General features: G+C 41.5%; 1 protein-coding gene across 1 annotated transcript in view; it reads right to left on the bottom strand.

Moving 5' to 3' along the window:
* Positions 1-17,234: 17,234 nt before the first annotated feature.
* The window catches only part of CLIC6 (chloride intracellular channel 6), a 55,373-nt gene continuing 47,912 nt past the window's right edge, over positions 17,235-24,695 (bottom strand). Inside the window, exons 5-6 of the mRNA XM_050929195.1 lie at positions 21,201-21,382; positions 17,235-19,352 (exon numbers count right to left, since the gene is read on the bottom strand). Of these exons, the coding sequence (XP_050785152.1) occupies positions 19,191-19,352; positions 21,201-21,382 (344 nt within the window). The 3' untranslated portion in view covers positions 17,235-19,190. The remainder of the gene's footprint in view (positions 19,353-21,200; positions 21,383-24,695) is intronic.

The following is a 24,695-nucleotide window of genomic DNA, read 5'->3' as shown; positions in this document are numbered from 1 at the left end:
CCAGTGTCCTGTCTTCCAACAGTGGCCCATGCCAGGTGTTCCAGAGGGAATGAACAAAACAGATAATCATCAAGTGATCCATCCCCTGTTGCCCATTCCCAGCTTCTGAAAAACAGAGGCTAGAGACACCATCCCTGCCCATCCTGGTTAATAGCCATTGATGGAACTATCCACCATGAATTTATCTAGTTCTTTTTTAAATCCTGTTATAGTCTTGACCTGCGCAACATCCTCTGGCAAAGAGTGAGAAATTATCTCCCAATAATAATACTATTAATATCATTGTGACTATTAGTGTCACGGTGTGTATTTATTGTCCCAGATTCTTGACGCAGCAAAGATTGGGGGCTGCCAGGGAGCCAGTCATGGCTCCCTAATTCTCAGAATGGGGCTGCCCAGGCTTAGAGCAGCCTTCATCTCTTGTCCTAATCTCATTGGACATTGAGAACATTGATCACCATCCTCTTTAAAACAACCGTTTACAGATTTATAGACTCTTGTGATGTACCCCTGCAGCCTTCTCTTCTCTAGACTAAACGTGCCCAGTCCTTTCAACCTTTTCTCATGGGATATGTTTTCTAAACCTTGTATCAATTTTGTCATGTTTCAAGTTTCCAAGTTCACTCCTCTTGGAGTTATCTGCACTGGAGTGGGGCCATTTTTTAAATAAGAAAACTGTATTTATTTAATCATTTCAGAACTCAAAAAAAGGTGGGGCAGTTTTGCTGAAATTTTCCAGTAAAATTGTCTTTGGGACAGAAACCCAAGCATGGAAGATTTCCCCTCAAAAGGGGAATTTTTTTTGCAACATTATGAGTATGTGAAAACAGGGATTACAACTGAAACTGTTTTGCAAACTTATCTATAGCTGGTGCTGCAAGGCATATTCCTGTCTTTACAGTTTGAGAATTCAAACATTTCCTAAGTACTTTAAAACTGAGACCCTCTTCAGCCTTTCATCAACTGGACATGACATTATGATCTGTGACTGCTTGTGTTTTCTTGTGTTAGCTGATTATCCTAGCTAAGCTACTTTTATCCTGGAGGTGTAATTTTATGACTTTGCTATTATATGTAATAGTGTGTTTAAATGATGATAATGTCCCTTGACTGTGGTGCTCTTAAATAGAGATTTAGAGATGCTAGTCATAGATTATCTCCTGGTTAAAAAAAATAGTGCTTAGGGACTTTGTTTCTTTTTAGTCTTTCTAATTTGGCAGTTTTCTCTCATTCTTTGCATGTGACTGTTTCTTACTTCCTTGCTGTTGAGAACTGTTATTGCAGTGGCACAGTATTTATTGGTTTAATGGTTTAATGTCTTGAAACAATGGAAAGCTGCTTCATTTTCCTTTGCACCTGTTTTCTTCCTGTTATACATTGCTCATCTGCCTCCTGTCATTACCGTAAGGGAATGGTCATTGCTTTTCCATGTCTGCTGTGAATTCAGTTCTTGCTTCACCAATTTATCTGGCACTGTAATTACTGCATTATTATCCTTTGGGCCATAGGATTTCTGGTTATTCTCCTAGTATTTTGATTGATTTGGTCGTGTCCCATAATTCTGTTATACATTTCACTGGTTCCAACTGCAGGTGGTCAATGTACAGTTTGCACATTGCACAATCTGAGTTAGATCCTGCCCTTGCCTATTAATTTGTGGCCATTCAAGGGAGTAGGAGAGAGTAAGGACTCCCTACTCCACGCATATAAGGGCTCCCCAGATTCACAGTCCAAGCACAGCAACTGTGCCCCAGATACTTCCCCTGGGAGCAACAGAGCAGAGAGTAGGTGGGGAATGAGTGGAGCCAGTCTTCTACTCCCTACATGTTGGCTGGCAGTGTGATGAGTGGATGGAGAGAGAGCTGCACCCCAGAAGGTGGGGTTGCAAATTGTTCTGTCCCCATACCAGCATTACTGCATGTCTCTGAGGCTCAGTTCTTCTGGTGCTCTCCTGGGGCAGTGTAGCTTTCATAAGACAAAAAAATGACCATAATGGGCCAGACCAATGGTCCATCTAGCCCACTATTCTTCTGGCAGTGGCAGTGCCAGATGCTTCAGTGGGAATGAGCAGAACAGGGCAATTATTGGTTGATCCATCCCCTGTTGTCCAGCTCTAGTTTCTGGCAGTCAGGAGTTTAGGGACACCAAGGGTATGGGGTTGCGTCCCTGACCATCTTGGCTAATAGCCACTGCTTGACTTATCCTCCATGAGCTTATCTAATTCTTCCTAGAACCCTGGTTAAAAGATAGAAAACAAAGGGCAGGAATAAATGGTCAGTTTTTTAGAACCCTGTTATAGTTTTGGCCTTTACAACATCCCCTGGCAACAAGTTCCACAGTACTTCCTAATGTTTGTTTTAAACCTGCCAGCTATTAATTTCATTGGGTGACCCTGGTTCTTGGGTTATGTGAAGAGATGAATAACACTTCCTTATTCAATTTTTCCATACCATTCACGATTTTATAAACCTCTATCATATCCCCGCTTAGTTATCTCTTTTCTAAGATGAACAGTCCCAGTCTTATTAATCTCTCCTTGTATAGGAACTGTTCCATACCCCTCACCAATTTGTTGCCCTTCTCTGTACTTTTTTCAATTCTAATATATATATTTTTGAGATGAGGCAACCAGAACTGCATACGGTATTCAAAGTATGGGTGTATCATGGATCTATATAGTAACATTATGATATTTTCTGTTGTATTATCTATCCCTTTATAATAGTTCCAAACATTTGGTTAGCTTTTTTGACTGCTGTTGCACACTGAGCAGATGTTTTCAGAGAACTATCCACAATGACTCCAAAATCGCTTTTTTAAATGGTAATAGCTAATTTAGACCCCATCATTGTGTATATATAGTTAGGATTATGTTTTCCAATGTGCATTACTTTGCATTTATCAACACTGAATTTCATCTGCCATTTTGTTGCCCAGTCACCCAGTTTTGTAAGATCCCTTTGTAACTTTTCATAGTCAGCTATGGACTTAACTACCTCATGTAATTTTGTATTGTCTGCAAACCTCCTTGTTTATCCCTTCTTTTGAGGTCAATATGTTGACCAGCACTGGTTCCAGTACAGATCCTTGGGAGATCCTACTGTTTACCTCTCTTCACTGTGAAAACTGACCATTTATTCCTGCACTTTGTTTTCTATCTTTTAACCAGTTACTAATCAGAGGACTTTCCTTCTAATCCCAGGACGGTTTACTTTACTTAAGAGCCTTTGGTGAGGGACCTTGTCAAAGGCTTTCTGAAAGTCCACGTGCACTATGTCCACTGGATCACCTTTGTCCACAGACTTGTTGACCCCCTCAAAGAACTTTAGTAGATTGGTGAGGCATGATTTCCCTTTACAAAAGCCAAGTTGACTCTTCCCCAACATATTGTGTTCATCTATATGTCTGATCATTCTGTTCTTTACCATAGTTTCACCCAATTTGCTTGGCACTGAAGCTGGGCTTACTGACCTTTAATTGCCAGGATCCCCTCTGGAGCCTTTTTTAAGAAGCAGCATTACGTAAGCTGCCTTCCAGCCATCTGGTACAGAGGCTGATTTAAGCGATAGGTTACATACCACAGTTAGTAGTTCTGTTAGTAGTTTCATATTTGGATTCCTTCAGAATTCTTGGGTGAATACCATCTAGTCCTGGTGGCTTATTACTGTTTAAACTTTATCAATTTGTTCCAAAACCTCCTCTACTGACACCTCAATGTGGGACAGTTCCTCAGATTTGTCACCTAAGATAAATGGCTCAGGTATGGGACTCTCTCTCATCCTCTGCAGTGTAGACAGATGAAAAGTATTCATTTAGCTTCTCTGCATCAGCCTTATCTTCCTTGAGTGCTCCTTTAGCACCTCGATCCTTGAGTGGCCCCACTGATTGTTTGGCAGGCTTCCTGCTTCTGTTGTACTATAAAGAAATAAATTACTGTTAGTTTTTGTATCTTTTGCTAGTTGCTCTTCAAATTCTTTTTTGGCCTGCCTAATTATATTTTTTTACACTTGACTTGCCAGAGTTTATGCTCCTTTCTATTTTCCTCAGTAAGATTTGACCTCCAATTTTTAAAGGATGTCTCTTTGTTTATAACTGCCTCTTTTATGATGTTGTTTAGACATGATAGCATTTTTTTTTAAATTTCTCTTACTATTTATTTTTATTTGGGATATTCATTTAGCTTGATCTTCTTTACAGTGTTTTTAAATAGTTTCCATGCAGCTTGCAGGCATTTTCACACTTGTGACTGTTCCTTTTAATTTCTGTTTAACTAGCTTCCTCAATTTTTAATGTAGTTCCTCTTTTTGAAGTTATATGTTCCTTTGGTGGATTCCTCTGGTATTTCCCCCCCACCCACCCCCCACACAAGCATGTTACATTTAATGACATTAAGGTCACTATTACCGAGCAGCTCAGCTATATTCACCTCTTGGACTGGATCCTTTCTGGCTGTGCCTAAAAGAAACAATCTTATTTTTAATTACTATTAATGCCTGTGGACCCCAGTAATGGATCAGGACACCATTGCACTAGGAACTGTATGCTGAACAAAAAGACGGTCCCTACCTTAAAGAGCTTACAATCTAAGTAAAGAGTTCTCTGTGGAGAACTGTGAAGCATCTCAGCTCATGGCAAGTCTGTGTGTGTGTTATAGCTTTCAGTGATAGACTCGTAGTCTTTAAGGTCAGAAGGAACCATTGTGATCATCTAGTCTGACCTTCTGCACATTGCAGACCATAGAAGCCACCCACTCCTATTGCCAGGCAGGTAACTCTGGGGCTATAAAATGGGGGAAAACATCAACAAATAAGTAATAAACTCTAGTATTGTTCAAAAATGTGAGCTGAAAAAGCTCATTCAAGCTATATTATGTCAGTTATTTTTCACCTGTATACTAATGTATAGATAAACAGATTGTATATATATGGTCTGGTTTCACTCACACCAGTGTAAATTGGAAGTCACCATTGATGTTCATGGATTTAAACTGGTATAACACTGGTGTAAGTGAGAACAGAATCAAACCCATGGCAACTTAAGGCCTGATCCAAAGCCTGCTAAAGCTAATGGAAAGGCTGAATGTCTTTAGTTTGATTTAGGACTATGCTTGTACCACCTTATGAAATGTATTGCAGGTGGGGCTGTTTACTGATGTGTTCTGGTTTTTGATTGAGGGTCAGTTTCTGCCTGAAGTATCTGGCATGATATTGCTTGTGTACATTTCAGTAAGATTGGCTAGCTGTTGTCCCTGTGACCCTCTCCTGATAATAAGGTTATCTCATTGGGCAAAATGATAAACATGGACATTTCCAAACTGCCAGCTTGTTGTGGAATTTGCTACCTTATTCTGTGGGTGCACTGATCTGAGGGACCTGAGGCAGTTAGCATGTTCTGCCTCATATGTCTTTCAACACATGCTACCCAAGATTTGTGTCTTATTTCACCAGACTGCTTTTTTTTTTTAAAGACTATTGTATACAAATACTGAGGGCTTGATTCTCCACTGCCTTGTAACTTGTGTAATCATTTACACCTGTGCAAATTGGAATGGTAGCATTTTATGGTCACTGTCATAAACAGATAGTTAAGGGTTAATGTCTCTTTTAGCTGTAAAGGGTTAAGAAGCTCCATAAACCTGGCTGACACCTGACCAGAGGACCAATAGGGGGACAAGATACTTTTAAATCTTGGTGGAGGGAAGTTTTGTTCGCGCTTTTTGTGTTGTTGTTTGCTCTTGGGACTGAGAGGGACGGGACATCAATCCAGGCTCTCCAAATCTTTCTGAATCAGTCTCTCATGTTTCAAACTTGTAAGTAATTAGCCAGGCAAGGCATGTTAGTCTTATGTTTGTTTTCTCAACTTGTAAATGTTTCTTTTTGCTGGAAGGATTTTACCTCTGTTTGCTGTAACTTTGAACCTAAGGCTAGTGGGGGGGCCCTCTGGTCTATAGGAATCTGATTACCCTGTAAAGCATTTTTCATTCTGATTTTACAGAGATAATTTTTACCTTTTTTTAATTAAAAGCTTTCTTTTTTAAGAACCTGATTTATTTTCCTTGTTTTAAGATCCAAGGGGATTGGATCTGGACTCACCAGGGATTGGTGGAGGAAAGGAGGGAGGATGGTAAATTTCTCCTTGTTTTAAGGTCCAAGAGGTTTGGATCTGTGTTCACCAGGGAATTGGTGAAGCCTCTCAAGTCAACCCAGGGAGGGGAAAGTTTTGGGGGACAGAAAGTGCCCCAGACACTGAAATTCTGGGTGGTGGCAGTGTTACCAGATCTAAGCCAGTAATTAAGCTTAGAAATATTCATGCAAGTCCCCACATTTGTACTCTAAAGTTCAAAGTGGGGGAAAAAACCTTGACAGTCGATTTGCACGTGTTCAAATGACACAAAGCTCCATGCAGTGGAGAATCAAGCCCTGTATATTGCATTTCTTGACTCTCTGACTTTAACTGTGCAAACTCAGCATTGCTTTAATAAAGGCCCCATTAGTATCCTCGCTTACCTGTGAATTGTGTCTGTTGTAAGAGAGGGACAAAACTAGGGGCCTGATCTAAAGTCCATTGAAGCCAGTGGAAAGAATCCCATTGATTTCAACAGGCTTTGGATCAAGCCCTAGGTGAACAGTCATTTTCATTCAGGATAAAATTCATTCAAATACAGAGGGCCTATCCAAATCAATGAAACATCACAGGGACACAGGGATCCATGCTAGTAGATCCCAATACAAGATCAGGGTCTAAACTGCCCTCCTCTGCCACACTCCCCCATAAAGCTTTGTCTCCAACCTCAGTAATCCCCAGCTTCAATTCCAGTGCCCTTACATCTCACCCTCAAAACAGTCAACACTTTCTTTCTACATAAATGAGCAATTCACTCAGACAATAACTGAGATAAATACATAGGCGAGTTGGATATTTAATTTCTTGTCTGCAGTAAAATCTCTTATTAAATCTCTGCTGGAGTCTGGCCTGCGTTCTTTTGCTTTGCCCAAAGAAGAGACATGTTGTTCCTTTCAGAAGGAAAATGTACATGTTGGGCGACATCACAGCTCCTGTGTCTGCTAAAAGGATAATGATTCCCCATCCTCCTTTCACTTTCTAGTTTTACACCCGTGTAACTTCACTGGTTATTCCTCAATTACACTGGCATGAAAAGAGTCCAGCCCAATGAATGGAAATTTATTTCATATGTACTTTGCTTAGTGCACTGAGACCCAGAAGGACTGGCAGAGATGACACTTTCCTATGTTGTTTGCTATGGATCAGGACACATGGGGAAATGGAAGATAGACACCCGAGTGGATTTAAGCAGCAAGCCGCAACTTTATTAACTTAACCAAGAGCGTGGGGGGGGGGGTTATACAACCACCCATCTCATGCACCAGCAAATCCTGCCATCCTGCAACAAAACAGCAGCACATGAATGCACACTACAGAGCTTTCAGTGTGCGGTAACACAGGCCACATAGAGAGTTAGTGAGAGCCATGCTGCAGTGCTGTAGTTTCACACCCTGGCTCGCCATGCACTAACTCTCTGTATAGAAAAGCTCTTACTCTGAGCACTTAATAGCTTCTGATTCTAGGTTGCTCTCTTATGATTCAAAGAGATTTAAAAAAAAAAAACCTATAAATTATGCAATTTTTTTCTGAAATTCCCAGCAAGGTTACTCCACCTCAGTTCCCTCTTCTGAGCATCGATTCATAGATTCATAGACTCTAGGACTGGAAGGGACCTCGAGAGGTCATCGAGTCCAGTCCCCTGCCCTTATGGCAGAACCAAATACTGTCTAGACCATCCCTGATGATGATGATGATTTGTATTTATATTTGTATTGCAAGCTCCATTGTGCTAGGTGCTGCCCAAACATATAACAAAGAGCTCCCCTGCCCCAAAAAGCTTACAATTTAAATAGATGAGCGACAACAGCTGGATACAACAAACAGGCAGGGGGAGCACAAGGAAACACCAAGGCAGTGCTGGCCAGCATGATACGCAGTGGCCACTGCACAATGGCTGCATAACCATTGTGCTTTATGCTCTGTTCTAAAATTCTTCTTTCAAAATGTTCTTAAAATCAGAGATATGGCACTGAGAAGGGCCCCAGACACAAATTCAAAGGGCAGGGGAGGTTCTCTGCAAACTCTGCATCCTGTTCCTTCTGTCAGACATTCAAAATGGCCATCCCAACTGACAGCATGCTCTCCTTATTCCCCACTCTGATCCCCAGGGCCTCTCCCCTTCTCCTCCAGTTGGAAAGGCATTCACCCCAAGGAGCCTCATGCAGTTCAGGGACTGCTGCACTGGGATTTACATCCAGGACTAAACTATATTAACACAATGGATGAGAGTATGAGCTAATGGACTGAACACAGGCGTGGGAGCCACATACTCATGTATTCTCAGCTTTTACACTAATGCCCTTTGTCACCTCAGTTAAGTCATTTAACATCTCTCCTTCATTTTCCACATCTGTAAAACAGTGACCCAATAACTCAGTGAATAACACTTATTAAGAGTGGGCAGTAATATACACCTCAGATCAAAACAGAAAGAGAAGCAAGGGAAATGGAAACACTGCCTTGATGGAAGGCTTCTACTGTGTTGGGGGGCCTGTTTTGCAGATCTTTACTCATACAAGTAGACCCACTGGTTTCAGTGGGTGAGTATGGACAATTCCCACCTGTAGGCGCTTGTAGGATTGATTTCTTGGTGTACTTACACGGTGTGCCCCTTCCATCTATATATCCTCCTTACTGTTCCCCACCGAAATGAGACTCTACCAGGAGTTTTGGCAAATGGTGCATCACAATTAAGTTTGCAAGAAAGCAGATACCATCTCACAAAAGAAAAGCTGCTAAATGTTTTTTCCCCCTTTGAATTTCAGCTTATGCCAAGATGTTTGGGAAGAAAGTCAAAACGGTAAGACCAATTCTATATTTTCTTAATTTCCAGCTCTCGTCATCATCTAATACTTGTAAAATTCACCTCCTCACCACACAGCTGGTTCACTAATGGCTGGCTATTTACTTCACTGCTTCTCTGGAGTTTTTGTATTCCTTGCTTTTAGACATTGTATTATTCAAATTGTTCTTTGTGTGTTTCGTTTGGAGCAGGAAGGTTTAAATGAAGGGCAGTCCAATCCTCTTGCCCATGAAGAAAGTGCTGCTGAGTTGACCAAGGATCTCCGGGATATAAATCTTCTAAGTGGAAAGAACTTCAGGAAGTCAGCACCACAATCCCCTAGGAAATCCAAGAAGAGAGGTAGGATTTCCAGCAGTGTGGTGATGTACTCTGCTCACCTCAGTGCTGGGTCACTTTGAGACCTGATACATTGCAAGCTTATTGTACTTTGGTGCTTGTGGAAAGTGCTAGATTAACCACACTGGAGACTGGACTCTTCTAGCCACAGAATAGTAGAGCATAGGCAGAAGCATCCCCACATTGCTTCTCACTAATGGATTTCCACCCTGGCTTCAATAGATGAACAGATAGTTCCCTCTCTCTGGCCATCCATTCTTTGGTCTTTGCGGAAAGTGTCAAGTGGCATTCATGATGCCCTTTTCTGTGATGTGGATATCTGTTGCCCAGAAACTAGACTGAAACCACCAAATCCATTTAATATAAAAACCACTGAATAGTCATCAGACAGTAGCCTTCTGTGTCCTTGAGTCATATTTGGATTTGTGTCCCAAAGATGACAGGATTTGTAGCTTCCTCAGATCCATCCACAAATTAATTATAAATTTTATACCAAGAAAGTTAGGTTCCAGGGGCTAGGGCACTAGCATGGGACTCATAGGCTTTAAGGCCAGAAGGGACCATCATGATCATCTAGTCTGACCTCCTGCTCATTGCAGACCACAGAACCTCACCCACCCAGTCCTGTAATACACCCCTAACCTCTGGCTGAGTTACTGAAGTCCTCAAATTATGGTTTAAAGACTTCAAGTTACAGAGAATTAATCATTTACACTAGTTTAAACCTGCAAGTGACTCATGCCCCATGCTGCAGAGGAAGGCAAAAAAACCCCAAGATCTCTGCCAGTTTGACATGGGGGAAAAATATGGTGATCTGTTAGACCCTGAGCAAGTGGGCAAGACCCACCAGCCAAACACCTGAGAAAGAATTTGCTGTAGAGCCCTCCCCATCTAGTGTCCTGTATGTGGCTGTTAGAGATATTTGCTACTAGCAGTCACAGATGAGCACCATGTAACATCTCATCATATCATCCCCTCCATAAACTTGTCATGTTCAGTCTTGAAACCAGTTAGGTTTTTTGCCCAACTGCACCCGTTGAAAGGCTGTTCCAGAACTTCACTCTTCCAATAGTTAAAAGCCTCCTTCTATTTTCAAGCCTAAACTTGTTGATGGGCAGCTGATATCCCTTTGTTCTTATGTCTACATTGATGTTTAACCTAAATAACTCCTCTCTCTCCCTTGTATTTATTCCTCTGACGTATTTATCAATTGGTTAAGCTAAACATGCCAAAAAGCTTTCCATTCCTCTGATCAATCTAGCAGTGCTTTTCTGTATCTGTTTCAGTCTAAATGCATCTTTTTTAAAGATGGGGGAACAGAATTGCACACAGTATCCCAGATAAGGTCTCACTAGTGCCTTGCATAATGGTAATAACTCTTCCCTATCTCTACTGGAAATACCTTGCCTGGTGCATTCTAGGATTGTATTAGCCTTTTTCACAGAGGCATCACATTGGTGGCTCATAGTCATCCTGTGATCAATCAGTTAACCCAGATCTTTCTCATCCTGTGTCACTGCCAACTGATCAGTCCCCATTTCATAGCAAAAAAAGAATTGTTTTTAGTCCTTAAGTGCATGACCTTGCACTTTGCACTCTTAAATTTCATCCCATTTCTATTACTTCAGTTTTCGAGATCATCCAGAACTTCTTGTATGATATTCCGGTCCTTTTCCGTATTGGCAATACCTCCCAACTTTGTGTCATCCGCAGTCTTTATTAACACACATCTGCTTTTTATGCCAAGGTCAGGAGACCTGAATTCAATTCCCTGCTCACACCACAGACCTTCTGTGTGACCTTGGGCCAGTGACACAGTCTTTCTATACCTCAATTTTCCACGGGTAAAAGGGGGCTAATAGTGCTTTCCAGCTTCACATGGCTGTTGTGGGGATAAATACACTGAAGATTGTGAGAGGCATAGACACTAAATTTAGTTTTGGGGAAAAAATCAAAATGAAGTATTTCAAAAATATCAGTGTTCCATTTCAACATTTTTGGCACAAAAAATTTTGATTTTTCATTTTTAAATGACTTTTTGTTTCAAAATTTATTTTATATAAAAAAAATTTAAGTGTAAAAATCTGACCAAAATGTTTTGATTTTATTGAAACAAAATTATTTGACCCATACAATATTGTTCAGAATTTTATTTCACAGGAAATTTTGAAATTTTTGTGTTTCATTTTGGAATATTTTGAAAAAAATATTCCAAAATGAAACACAAAAATATCAGGTTTCCATGAAGCTCTAGTCATATAATTTAGCTAGATAGATATGAGCAGGTTTCCATGAAGCTCTAGTCATATAATTTAGCTAGATAGATATGAGCAGTTTATGTTCATAGTTGGTGAGAGCAAGCAGCATGCATTTGATAAGTATGAGTATATTTTCTATAAATGTGTGTATTATATGTAAGTATGTATAGGAGCCTGTATAATAGATGACCGGGTGCTCACAGATTGGTAGGATTATGGCATCAGAAATAACTCCAAACTCTCCCTCCTCCTTGCTCCTTGTTTTCCTCCTTTTCACTTCCCTGTCCCTCCATCTTCTTCTTCTTCATCCTCTTTCTCTTTTCCGAGTTCCTTCCAATTCCCTTCATTAGGGTTTATGTCCTCAGTAGATCTAAACGGCAATAATTAATCACACACAATTGACCTCATTTAAGAATGACATTCCATCCAGCAGAGGGCAGTGTTGTGATGCTGACATTCCATCCAGCAGAGGGCAGTGTTGTGAAGCTAGAGAGAGAGAGACGTGTAAACTTTGGTATAGTGTGTAGATCATATATCATCAACTGTTGTTATTTGAAGCATTAGGATAATTCAATGTGATTTTTATCACGTCTCATATGTGGTGTGCTTCTTAATGTCCCAGGTCTTGGAATAAGACTCTTGGCACTTTCATTTTTCAAAAAAATAAGAGGCTAGGCCTTGAGGGGGCAGAGAAAAACTTGAATACATGACCCAAGTGCACCTTAAGACTCCAGAAATCAAATCAACATTGTTTTTAATATCTCATCTTTATAAGCCAATTTTAACATTTTGGAGGTCTGATTCATGATTTTTGAATGCATGGGGCTGGTGATGCTGGAAGGTAAAAACTGAAGCTGAGATGATTGACAGTAGTACCTATTATTGACTGCAGCTATACAGCACTTCAGCACAATGGACTGTATTCCTTATATACGACTAGAGTAAAAATGATAAATGACAAGAAAAACAATTTTTAAAAACCAAAAAATATACTGTCATGGTTCTGAAGTACATTAGTCCCCCTTCGGGGCCCTCTGAGTTTTTCTACTCTGCAATTAAACACCAGTGGCTGGGCCATGCCAACTGACTTGGCCTCAGGGATTATTTAATTATAGCATAGATGTTCAGCCTGTTTGCTAATCAGGATAGGCAAGATTTTCAAGAGCGCTCAGTGCTGACTAGAGTTGGTTGAAGAAATTTTACCAAAACATTTTTTCAATGGGAAATGGCTTTTCAAGCACATTTTTTGTTTTGGTTGAATTTTTTTCCAATGAAAAACTGAATTTCAACATCTGAAAGATGGTTCAGTTTCTTCCCCCCACCTAATTCTGTTTCTTATTTCCTTCCCCCTCCTTCCCTTTTCTAGTGAGTGAGAGTCAGGGTGGGAGTAAGGAAGAAGAGAGCGGAAAAAAAACAACCTGAAAAAATCTGTAAATTTTCAAATGAATGAAATGTTCTTTTAACTTTTTCACAGACAGCTATTTTCTAACCGGCTCTACCTTTGATCTAACTGGGGTCCCATTCGTGATAATACTCCCATTAACTCAATATGAGCAGAGTCAGGCTAGAGCTTGAGTACTTAAAAAAAAAAGAAAAATCACACTTCTGTTTCCTACAAAGCAGCATGTTGCTAGTCAAGGTGAACAGAATGACTTCATGCCCGCCTGTAGGTAATTTCATTTCTTTGTTTCATCACGGTGACTCATAGGCTGGGCCTGGAACTGGCCAACACCCCCAACTACAGGTCACCTAGAGAAGTTATTCCAGCTGAAGCTGCAGACGTTGTAGAACTGGATAAGAGGCCAGATTGCCCTAAAACCAAGGTCTGCATTGCTCACAGAATGCAGGATGCTTTGCAGCTCCCTGCCATGAAACTCGTTAAGTAGGGATTGCTTTGCTTACTCTTCCAAGAGTTAGAGCCTCTGGAAGGCCTCGGATATTTTCTGATGGTTTGAAACTTAAGAGTCCTTCCTCACCTTGGAAGTTATTAGTGGTCATTTTGTCCTTAAGAGCTTAAAATTGACTAAAGCTACTTAAATTCTAGCGAGTTGCAAAGACTTGGTGAGTTTTAAAAATTCACTATGTTTGTTCATGTAACACGGAGAATGAGATGCAATTAGATTCTGTGCAATTATGCAGGTTGTTATCATTGCTTTAAAGTTATTTCAAAGGAAAATGCACAAGGTGAAGTATATTGCAGTGTATTTTAACTTATGTATTTTGTTCACTTTCAGCCTGCTTTTGGAAATACTGTGTTCAGAGCAAGTAGATTTTAGCTCTTCAATCAACAGAGCATTTTGGTGACTAAAGAATTTGACCCGGACAAAGCAAGCTTCAAAATCTGAAGCCTTTTCCACACAAACAATTAAACAGCAAGTAATAAAGTAACTATTTGACCATATTTGCCTTGCGTAGAATATGTATTTAAAGGAAAAATGTAAATATTTTTATTTAAAATAATATAATAAAATAATTTTTTATAAGCAGGATTGTATAACAAAATTTCTTACCTTAATAAACACTGTAGGTATCTTGGGAGAAAATACTAGGCCCCTTGCTCTGCACTTTGAAAATAATAGCAAACGAGAATTTATTTCTGCTTTTATGATAGTAGGAGTTTCACATGGAATTTCTTAAAGCATGATCCCAATTCTGCAACCCTAGTTCTACAACCAGTCTGACTGAAATCAATGATGGACATTATTTCTCTTTACTGATACCTGAAGGAGGCTCAGGCGATCTCTGTGAATAAAGATCCTCTCATGGAGGTGGCATCTTGGTGAGTCCCCATGGAGTCCCTTCAGAGTAGTGGGTGGGGTTTCCCTTGTGAAAAGCACTGCAGGGCCAGCCTGTTCCCAAACAAGGCAGCTCCTGGTGCAGGAATCTGAGTGAGACGAGGCTATCTCTGTGGAAACCATGTGATAGCAGGGACTCCCACCACCTGCATTGCCCTCAGAACTGCCCAAGGCTGTCATGTCTTTGAGTTTTTTTGGCCAACCAACTCCCTTCCCCCTCCTGCCAACTCTAATCCTTGTCTCCACTGGGAGCAAATGTGGCAAGGAGACTGATCTAGGCTTCCGGCTCTAGGGAGTGAGCCAGTGGAACTTTTTGTGTGACTAAATGGTGGTGGTCCAGGCCCCATGAGCCTGATTTTCAGAGGTGCTGAGTGTTTGAAGTCAAGGGGAATTGCAGATGCTCAGCACCTCTGAAATTCAAGCTCTATGAAAATTTGTTTCAGATGAGACTGTTTCATTTTTCCTTTAGGCTTTTAGCAAGTGACATTACTGCAGCTTTTTGTTTAAGAAGCAAAACCTAATAATCTACATCTACACTGCAAAAACACCCTTGAGACAGCGAGTCTCAGAGCCCGAATCAACTGACTCAAGCTTGGACCATTCATGCTATGGAGCTAAAAGTAACACTGTAACTATACCCATTCAGGCTGCAGCTGGATTGCTGATAGATGTAAACAGTGGGTGCCTAACCACTAGCCCTAGGCAAGAGATAAGGGCAGCAGCAAGCAGCATATTTGTACTGTGGCTGGGACCGTGCTTCCCAGTTCAGCTAGGCAGCCAGTCCTAGCTAGCTCTGTTTGAGTTAGTATGAAGCTGGGCTAGCACAGGCTAGCCGCGCAAGTATGTACCCCGGGGTTCCAGGCAGCTTTGTGCTCAGGCACTAGCCCAAGCTTCCACCTGGGCTATCTCCAGCTACACTGCTACTTTTAGCTCGAGCAGAGCTAGCTTGTGTCTGTCTAACCAAGCTGGGAATCTCACTGCCACCTGCTGCATAGACAGATGTACCCTAAGAGCCAGACACATAAGCACCAAAGGAACATCTACCCTGAAAACACTTTGGTGCCAAGGCACCTACAGTATTTGGCAGGAGTTTTGTGGATCACGGAGCGTAAAACTGGAAATTTGGTGCCTGAACAGAAGATTTAGGTGCCTGAGTCTGTGTTTTAAGTGCCTAAGTACCTTTGTGGATCAGAGCCATAAATGTTTTTGCAGATGTTGTAAGACAAGGGAGGAATTCATATGGGGTTTAGTGCTGCTGGACAAGAAAGAGTGGAGGCAGAGTGATGTAAAATGAATAGCACATCACCCTGATAATGAGGACATCTGAGTGGTTCTGTCACAGACCTGGAGTGTACTCACAGGTGATGCATTTTGCTTGTTTCCCTTGTTTTCTATTTGTTCCCCAGGCTGTGCAGCATGTTCATCCATACTTTATTAATTGCAGGATTGGAGCCTGGGATTGTAAAATCTTTGGGGAAGGGGAGGTCTCTTAGAGGGCATTTTTACAGTGCCGAGTAGAATGGGACCTCTTAGCACAACTTTAGTACAAATCATTTATAACAACAGTAACCAGAGAGTGGGATGGACCAAAGAGGGAGCTGTTTCACTTCTGATTGCAGTGATATCTGGTGCCACCACGAGGAACAGATTCCAGCATATGATCAAAAACAGTTAAGAAACAAAAAACAAGAACTTCTTTATTTTTACAATTTCCCTATGGCTGAGACCACACCTGATCACGTATGTATTGCTAGAGCACTACCCAGATGCCCATTAAGTTTGTTCCCAAATAAGTGGTAAGAATTTTTCTGTTGTTAGTTTGGTTTGAGCTTTTACAAGAATGCTTGACTATGCTGCACTGATGTCCCATAAATAGAAAAATTAAGCACTGAAAAGGGCTGCTGAATTTAAGCAGGTTAATGGGGGAGGTGGAGTTCCCAGCCTAGGGCATTTCCTATGTGTAGGATAGTAGGGCACAGGCAGCTGTGGGGAATTTATTAATTCCCTTTGCTAGTGCAGGAGGGAGGTTTATCCCACCGGGAGGTGAATCTGGTCATGAGAAGATGGATCTCTGAAGAGGACTGGCGCTGAAGTGAGGTAAGTGATGTCTTATCCCTCCCTCTGGGATTTGTTTAAAGCAATCCTTTGCTTTGGCTGATGGAAAACAGGTTGTTATTGTTGTTGCAATATCTCAATGAGCTGTGTGGAATCCTTTCCTTCCACAGCTGGCCTGTAACAGAATATGACTTTCTCATTCTGCTTTTAAAGCCCATTACAAACGTGAACGCTTCATTTGTTGCAATCTGGTGTATCATTTATGTATGGGACATAGGGTTGTCAACCCTCCAGGATTGTCCTGGAATTAAAGATTCATCTTTAATTAAAGATAATGTCGTGTGATGAAACCTCCAGGAATTCATCCAACCAAAGTTGGCAACCCTAATTGGACAGACAGCCATAAACCTCTTCCTCCAGGTGAATAGGAGAGGAGCATGGGAATAACAAAACACAGATTTCAGTCTTATACAGGGCTAAAGCCCCTCCATCTCAGCAAGCTATACTTCAGAATGATGTAGGAGTTTAAATATACATTACTTTCTACATATCCAGGGTATGCCCCCTTTGGCTGAAAGGAATGAGACTGCAGGCTTAGAAGAGCACAGGGCACAAACTTGAGGGTGGTTTGTGTCTAAATGAGGGCCCTAGATGACCTCAAGGCAAAAAAAAGAAGTAGTAGTAAAGCACATACAATATTGCTATACAACAGGCTATTACATAGTAATGTTGAATTTCATATTGATTTAAAGGTGGGTAACAGATGATAGTCTTTATTGATTTAAAAAATGGAGCTAACACAGTAAACCATTATCGGCTGAATCAGCAATAATACACACACACACACACACACACACACACACACACACCTTCTGAGCAGCAAGACTGGGGATTGAATCCTGAAATCGGGTCTGTGTGTGCAGATCCTTGCACTTGTGTGGGACTGATTGCAGGACCAGGCCTAAAATGTTCTTCCAGTTCTTAAAGACAAATTAAGGTTTTGTTAATTTCATCTCTCTCTCTCAAAATCCAGGGTAATGATAAACTGCAGGTAGTCAGGAAACTGGCACTGAAATAAACACAGGATATTCCATTTACTTATCAATTTGTGTATTTTCTTTTCAAATTTGTAAGGCATATGAAAAGATTATATAGAATATATATATATTTATGTTGGAAAATACGAAGTAGCAATTAGTAACATTTGGTGAGTGATTGCTCAGCTATCAACCCCAATATTTAAGTTCTGTACTGCAAAACAGGTTTAAGTGTCTATTTTCTCTAAAGAAAGCAAAATAAAAATTCAATATTTAACACTTTAAAAATAACTGTGATACACGATATGCATCATAACTGAGTATTTTTATAATTAAACAGTGCAGAGTATACCTGAAAACTGGAAATATACAATCAAGTAAAACGTGTAAGAAAAGTAGATGTCTGCTTGATATGGAATAGGTCATCTATTCTAAAATAGAGGGTTGTTGTTTTTTCTTAGCTATTATATTAGACCCTTTGATCTATTTCATATCCATCTAGTGTGCATAGATCTACTGCATCTTTAAATACATATAACCCTATCAAAAATATATTGTGCAAAAGCATCAGAGACTGACTCCCTGGTGACCATAGGGATAACACAGCTTTGGTAGCTACTCTGGTGCTCTTGCTCCCAGGCAAGTGCAGGGGCTGTGGTTTGCACAGATTGTGCCTCTGAGGGCTGTACCAGCAGAAAGCAGCCTCTGTGGCTGTAGCCCATTGATGTTCCATGGACCTCCGATGGTATGTTCCCTGTTCCAAGGGAATGGGGTATTCTCACTAGTAGTAGTTGTACAGCACATTCTGGAGTTCAGTCAGGAAGAAGAAAAAGGCTACCTCCTAAATAGCCCTCCTGCCCCCATATTCATTGCTTTCCAGTACCAAGTAGGAATCGAGGAGGGGGCCTCAATTCAGTAATCGGGACAGGGAGGTTTTCCCATTTCCTCTCCCAGTGCAGGGGGCAGGACCCCTCTCTTTTCACTTATACCAAGTAACTTTATTGCACAGTCCACAGGTCATCTGCAATATATATTCCTCTCCACTTCTAGGGCAGGAGGAAGTCCCATGGGTTGTGCAGATCTTAGAGAGATGAGGGCTAGACATATACAGAATAGGGACTTGTGCAGTGTGGGAAACAAGGTTTTTGTTGAGCTGATCCATAGGTCCTTGGCATAGAGAGTCATTGCTTTTGAAAGAGGGAGTTGGTTCCACATCAAACCAGATCTTTCTCCTGGATAAACCAGCCTGGTGTGCAGCCAACAGCAATAGTGCTGTCTTCCAAGATTGATGCAGCCCAGAAGGTCACAGATACTTTCTGTTAGGTACATCTTGAGAGAAAAATGTTCCTCTGCCTCTCAGACAAATCTCTAGGTCAACTGTCAGTTTTGACAATAGTGCTGAAAGAAACTGAGATATTAAGGGCAGCAATAATCACGCTAGATATTTAAGAAGCAGGGAATATTACTCTCAAAGTATTTTTACCATGAGTAACCAGCCACATTGTAATAATTGTGTGCCTAGCCCATTACTGCAATTTCAACAAATGTTTGAATTTTGATCTGATACCTTTAACACATAATGTGTTGGGCACGTGTATACACACACAAGCAGACACACATACATATAATTTTAAGAGTGAGCTTAATATAATGCAAGAAAAGAAAGAAGGATTGGCTAGTCACAGAATTTAAAATTATGCTGCATAATGTACTCTGTTTTTGTCTTGGTTTGTTCCCATCCAGCTCTCTGCAGAAATGTAGAATAGAGATATCTTTTAATCCATCACTTCATTCTCTTTGCAACATCCAAATATGCAAACTCAATTTCTCGATCAGCAGGACAAGTATTTGTGAATTCATCTCTAGCATAAGCACTGTTCAAATATCTCCAGATCCCAGTCATTTCAGGCGGAAACTCAAAATTCCTATATTTTTTTGCCACAACCTTAAAAAAAAAAAAAAAGATTGTTAGAGGAATGAGCTGTGTAAACAAAGTGCACACAATGCTTGTAATCAATAGGTTTCTTCATTTCTTCTGTCTTAGCAATCCATTTTTGATGTTTTAAATTTTGAAAAAAGACAAAGAGGAGAAAGATAATAGATGTGAGGAGGCTGGTTAGTTGGGTATGTCTACACTACCTGCTGGATTGGCAAGCAACGATCGATCCAGGTGGGGTTGATTTACTGTGTCTAGTCTAGACGCGATGAATCAACCCCCGAGCGCTCTCCCATCGAATCCTATACTCCACCGCTGCGAGAGGCGCAGGTGGAGTCGATGGGGGAGTGGCAGCAATCGACTCACCATGGTGAAGATGCTACGGTAAGTTGATCTAAGTATGTTGACTTCAGTTACATTATTCATGTAGCTGAAGTTGCATAACTTAGATCGATTCTTCCTGCCGCACCCAGTGTAAACTAGGCCTTAGAGAGTGACTGTCAAGTAGTTTAAGCTCAAAAGTGTAGGTTTTGGGGTGAAAAGATTTTACAAAACTTAAATAACTGAGATTTGCAAAGTTGCTTAAGGACTTTGGTTGCCCAATTCCCATTCACTTCTAACTGCACACCCAAATTCCATAGGTGGATTTGAAAAGCTCACTATGAACAGAAATCTTTTTAATAAATGTTTGGTTGATATTTTAAGGCAAAGAGCTTATTTAGAAAATATACAATTTGTGACACATGCCAGTTTTAATTAATATTTAATTCACATACTGAAACTTGAGATAAAAGATATTAGAAGACGATACCCAACCAGAGGTGACCTAAAACCAAGATGGAAGCCCCACAGGTGAGTTAAACAACCAAACACGTCTTACCCTGGTTTGTGAATCACTCTGGGGTTTAGACAGAAGCTAGGCATCCAGAGGCCCACAGGCAGGCAACACGGGGCATGCTTAGAGGCAGAAACATAGGTACCTAAGGAACTTTTACTGCAAAAATCTAGGCGTCGAGCGAGATTAGGCACTTACAGGTTTCAGCGAGAGTTTTATGATCACTCAGTGGTCCTGAAACTGGAACTAAGATACACAAAATAAGGACTTAGGCTTCTAATTCCTTTTGTGCATTCAGCCTCTTGTGCCCAGCCACAAGGAGAACCTCAGCGATGGTCATTACAATGTGACTGTAGCCAAGGTAGTAATGCTATCCTGGAATCAATAATAGCCTCCACAGCTGCCTAATGTGAGAGACTGCAGAGCGTCTGTCTGCTAGCAGCAGCACTCTTAAGGCTGGTCTACACTTTGGGCGGGGGGGTGGGGGGGATCAATCTAAGATACGCAACTTCAGCTATGCTGTTTGCGTAGCTGAAGTCGAAGTATCTTAGTTCAACTTACCTGGCCATCCTCACTGTGGCAAGTTGACTGCCACGGCTCCCTCATCGACTCCGCTTACTCCTGCCGAGGTGGAGTACGGGAGTCGATTCGGGGATCGATTTATCATGTCCAGACAAGATGCAATAAATCAATTCACGATCGATGCAGCAGGTAGTATAGACCTGGCCTTAGCTAAATTTATTTTTAGATAGGTCATCTAACAAAAGTGTGGAATCCAGACATTAGGAATTACATTGTCAGATAAAAAATGGAATTAGGGCATTATGCTGTTATTTGAGTAAACCCAAAGGATATTAGACACGCTATACTAAATTTCATTCTGACTCACATTCTCACCCTGGATTGAGATAGCATTTGTGTGTCTGTTTCAGTAAAGACGTGGGGTTTCTTTTGTCATTTTTAAATGCACTTGTGCATCAGCGCTGCTAGTCTTTGCAAATCATAGAAGAGAAAATCCAAACCTTAATGATGTGGAGCTTTGGTAAGAGGTTGCAGTCTGCTAAGGTGAGCTCATCTCCATCCAGGAATTTCCTGCTGGAAACAGTGATGTCTTCAGTGCTATAGGCATCAATTTCATCAGGCAAGGGGGTATTTAAATAGTTATCCAGCCTCCTTAGGGCCTTAAGTAAGGCTTTTTCCAAATCTAGATTAAGAAAAATAGAGATTAGAGAAAAGTGAACTGAGTTCACTCTAAAAGTAGAATAAACCCAGGAGATCAGATATTTCCAAACACTAAGCCCACTCACCCTGAAGTCCTCCCAAGCCAACCTCAATGCACAGGAAAAACTCGTCATATTCAAAAAGCTGCCCCTTATCCTAATTCAAATCCCTTCTGAGAACTACCTGTGCTATGATGGTATAAATCATTTCCATCTGACATTAATTAGGCAACAGGTGAGTTATAACTTCTGTTTTTTTTTATTATTACGCCATTCTCTGAAACCATCCAAGTCGTTTATCCGTTTCTGCCATTAATCTTATCTGAAATATAGGCCTAGTCTATACCAGAAAAGGTTTGCCAGTATAGCTATACTGGTATAGTCAATAGTCACACTGGCAAACCATCCTACTGTAAATGCAACTTCTGTTGGTAGAAGCATACTTCTTCTGATATAGCTCATGCTGGTTCCTCAAGCAAAATAAGCTCCATCAGTTGTAATAACCTTAGTCCCAGATTTGGACCTTAGCGTCCAAAATATGGGGGTTAGCATGAAAACCTCCAAGCTTAGTTACCAGCTTGGACCTGGTACCTGCTGCCACCACCCAAAAAATTAGAGTGTTTTGGGGCACTCTGGTCCCTCTGAAAAACCTTCCCTGGGGACCCCAAGACCCAAATCCCTTGAGTCTCACAACAAAGGGAAATAATCCTTTTTCCCTTCCCCCCTCCAGGTGCTCCTGGAGAGATACACAGACACAAGCTCTGTGAAACTACACAGAGAGACTCCCCCTCTCTGTTCCCAATCCTGGAAACAAAAAGTACTTTCCTATTCCCCCAGAGGGAATGCAACATCAGGCTAGCAATCCAACACACAGATCTCCCCTTTTCTTCCTCCCACCAATTCCCTGGTGAGTACAGACTCAATTTCCCTGAAGTAAAGAAAAACTCCAACAGGTTTTAAAAGAAAGCTTTATATAAAAAGAAAGAAAAATAAGTACAAATGTTCTCTCTGTATTAAGATGATACAACACAGGGTTAATTGCTTAAAAGAATATTGAATAAACAGCCTTATTCCAAAAGAATACAAATCAAAGCACTCCAGCACTTATATTCATGCAAATACCAAAGAAAAGAAAACCATAGAACTTACTATCTGATCTCTTTGTCCTTACACTTAGAAACAGAAGACTAGAAAGTAGAGCTACTTCTCCAAAGCTCAGAGAAGGCAGGCAGCCAGAAAACAAAGACAAAAACACTCAGTTCCCTCCACCCAAAGTTGAAAAAATCCGGTTTCCTGATTGGTCCTCTGGTCAGGTGCTTCAGGTGAAAGAGACATTAACCCTTAGCTATCTGTTTATGACACGCCCCCCAAATTGCAGACAGTGGGGAGGCTCACTGGCGGCGATTTCCTTCTAGAACTTGAAAATAAACAGATTAATACAACACATACACCTTTACATATACTCCTAAGTATATAACTAACAGACTTCTACATTTTAAGAACACTTTTTAACTACTGAATTCTGGGAAACTCTCACGGGAGAGTGCATCAGCAACTTTATTAGAAGCTCCTGTGATGTGTTGAATTTCAAAATCAAAATCTTGGAGAGCTAAACTCCAACGAAGAAGTTTCTTGTTGTTCCCCTTGGCAGTATGAAGCCACTTTAGTGCAGCATGGTCAGTTTGTAGTTGGAACCGCCGTCCCCAAACATATGGGCGTAGCTTTTCCAGGGCGTACACAATGGCATAGCATTCCTTTTCACTGACTGACCAGTGACTTTCCCTCTCAGACAGTTTCTTGCTGAGAAACACGACAGGATGGAAGTTGTGATCTGTTGCTTCCTGCATGAGCACTGCTCCTATACCACGCTCAGATGCATCTGTGGTTACTAGGAATGGCTTGTCAAAATCCGGGGCCCTGAGCACAGGGTCAGACATGAGCGTTGCCTTAAGTTGGGTAAAGGCCTTTTGACACTCATTAGTCCACTTAACGGCATTTGGCTGGGTCTTTTTGGTCAGGTCGGTCAATGGGGCAGCGATTTGGCTGTAGTGTGGTACAAATCGCCTGTAGTATCCGGCCAAGCCTAAGAAGGATTGGACCTGCTTCTTTGACCGTGGGACAGGCCACTTTTGGATAGCATCCACCTTGGCCTGTAGGGGGTTTATGGTTCCTCGACCCACCTGGTGACCCAGGTAAGTCACTCTGTTTTGGCCTATTTGACACTTTTTGGCCTTAACAGTTAGTCCTGCCTGCCTGATGCGCTCAAAGACCTTTTTCAGGTGTAGTAGGTGTTCGGGCCAGGAGTCTGAAAAAATGGCCACATCATCGAGGTAGGCAACTGCAAATTCTCCCAGTCCAGCTAGTAGACCATCTACCAGCCTCTGGAAGGTGGCGGGTGCATTTCGAAGGCCGAAAGGAAGGACATTGAATTCATACACCCCCGCATGGGTGACGAATGCTGACCTCTCCTTGGCAGGTTCATCTAGTGGTACTTGCCAGTACCCCTTGGTTAAGTCTATTGTAGAGATGAAATGGGCACGTCCCAACTTTTCCAATAGCTCATCGGTACGTGGCATTGGATAGTTGTCCGGACGAGTTACAGCATTTAGCTTACGGTAGTCCACGCAAAAGCGTATTTCCCCATCTGGTTTGGGTACCAGAACCACTGGAGATGCCCATGCACTGGTAGATGAGCGGATTATACCCATCTGTAGCATGTTCTGGATCTCCCGTTCTATAGCAGCTTGGGCATGAGGAGACACTCGGTAGGGTGGGGTTCTGATTGGGTGAGCATTACCTGTATCAATGGAGTGGTATGCCCGTTCAGTCCGTCCTGGGGTGGCTGAGAACAATGGGGCGAAGCTAGTGCACAGCTCCTTGATTTGTTGCCGCTGCAGACGTTCCAGGGTGGTTGAGAGGTTCACCTCTTCCACGCCACCGTCTTTTTTTCCGTCGTAGTAGACACCGTCAGGCCACTCAGCATCCTCTCCCTGGACTGTAAACTGACAAACCTGTAAGTCTCTGGAATAGAAAGGCTTGAGAGAATTAACATGGTACACTTTAGGCTTTAGTGAGGAATTGGGAAATGCTATGAGGTAGTTTACAGCTCCCAGGCGCTCTTGGACCGTGAATGGCCCTTCCCATGATGCTTCCATCTTATGGGCCTGTTGCGCCTTCAAGACCATAACCTGGTCTCCTACCTTGAAGGACCGATCTCTGGCATGTCTGTCATACCAGGCCTTTTGCTCTTCTTGAGCATCCTTTAGGTTCTCTTTAGCAAGGGCTAAAGAGTGTCGG

This window comes from Gopherus flavomarginatus, chromosome 1, assembly GCF_025201925.1.
Source record: "Gopherus flavomarginatus isolate rGopFla2 chromosome 1, rGopFla2.mat.asm, whole genome shotgun sequence".
Lineage (NCBI taxonomy): Eukaryota > Metazoa > Chordata > Testudines > Testudinidae > Gopherus > Gopherus flavomarginatus.
Note: the sequence above shows the minus strand (reverse complement) of the source record. Positions and strands in the feature narration are given on the sequence as shown.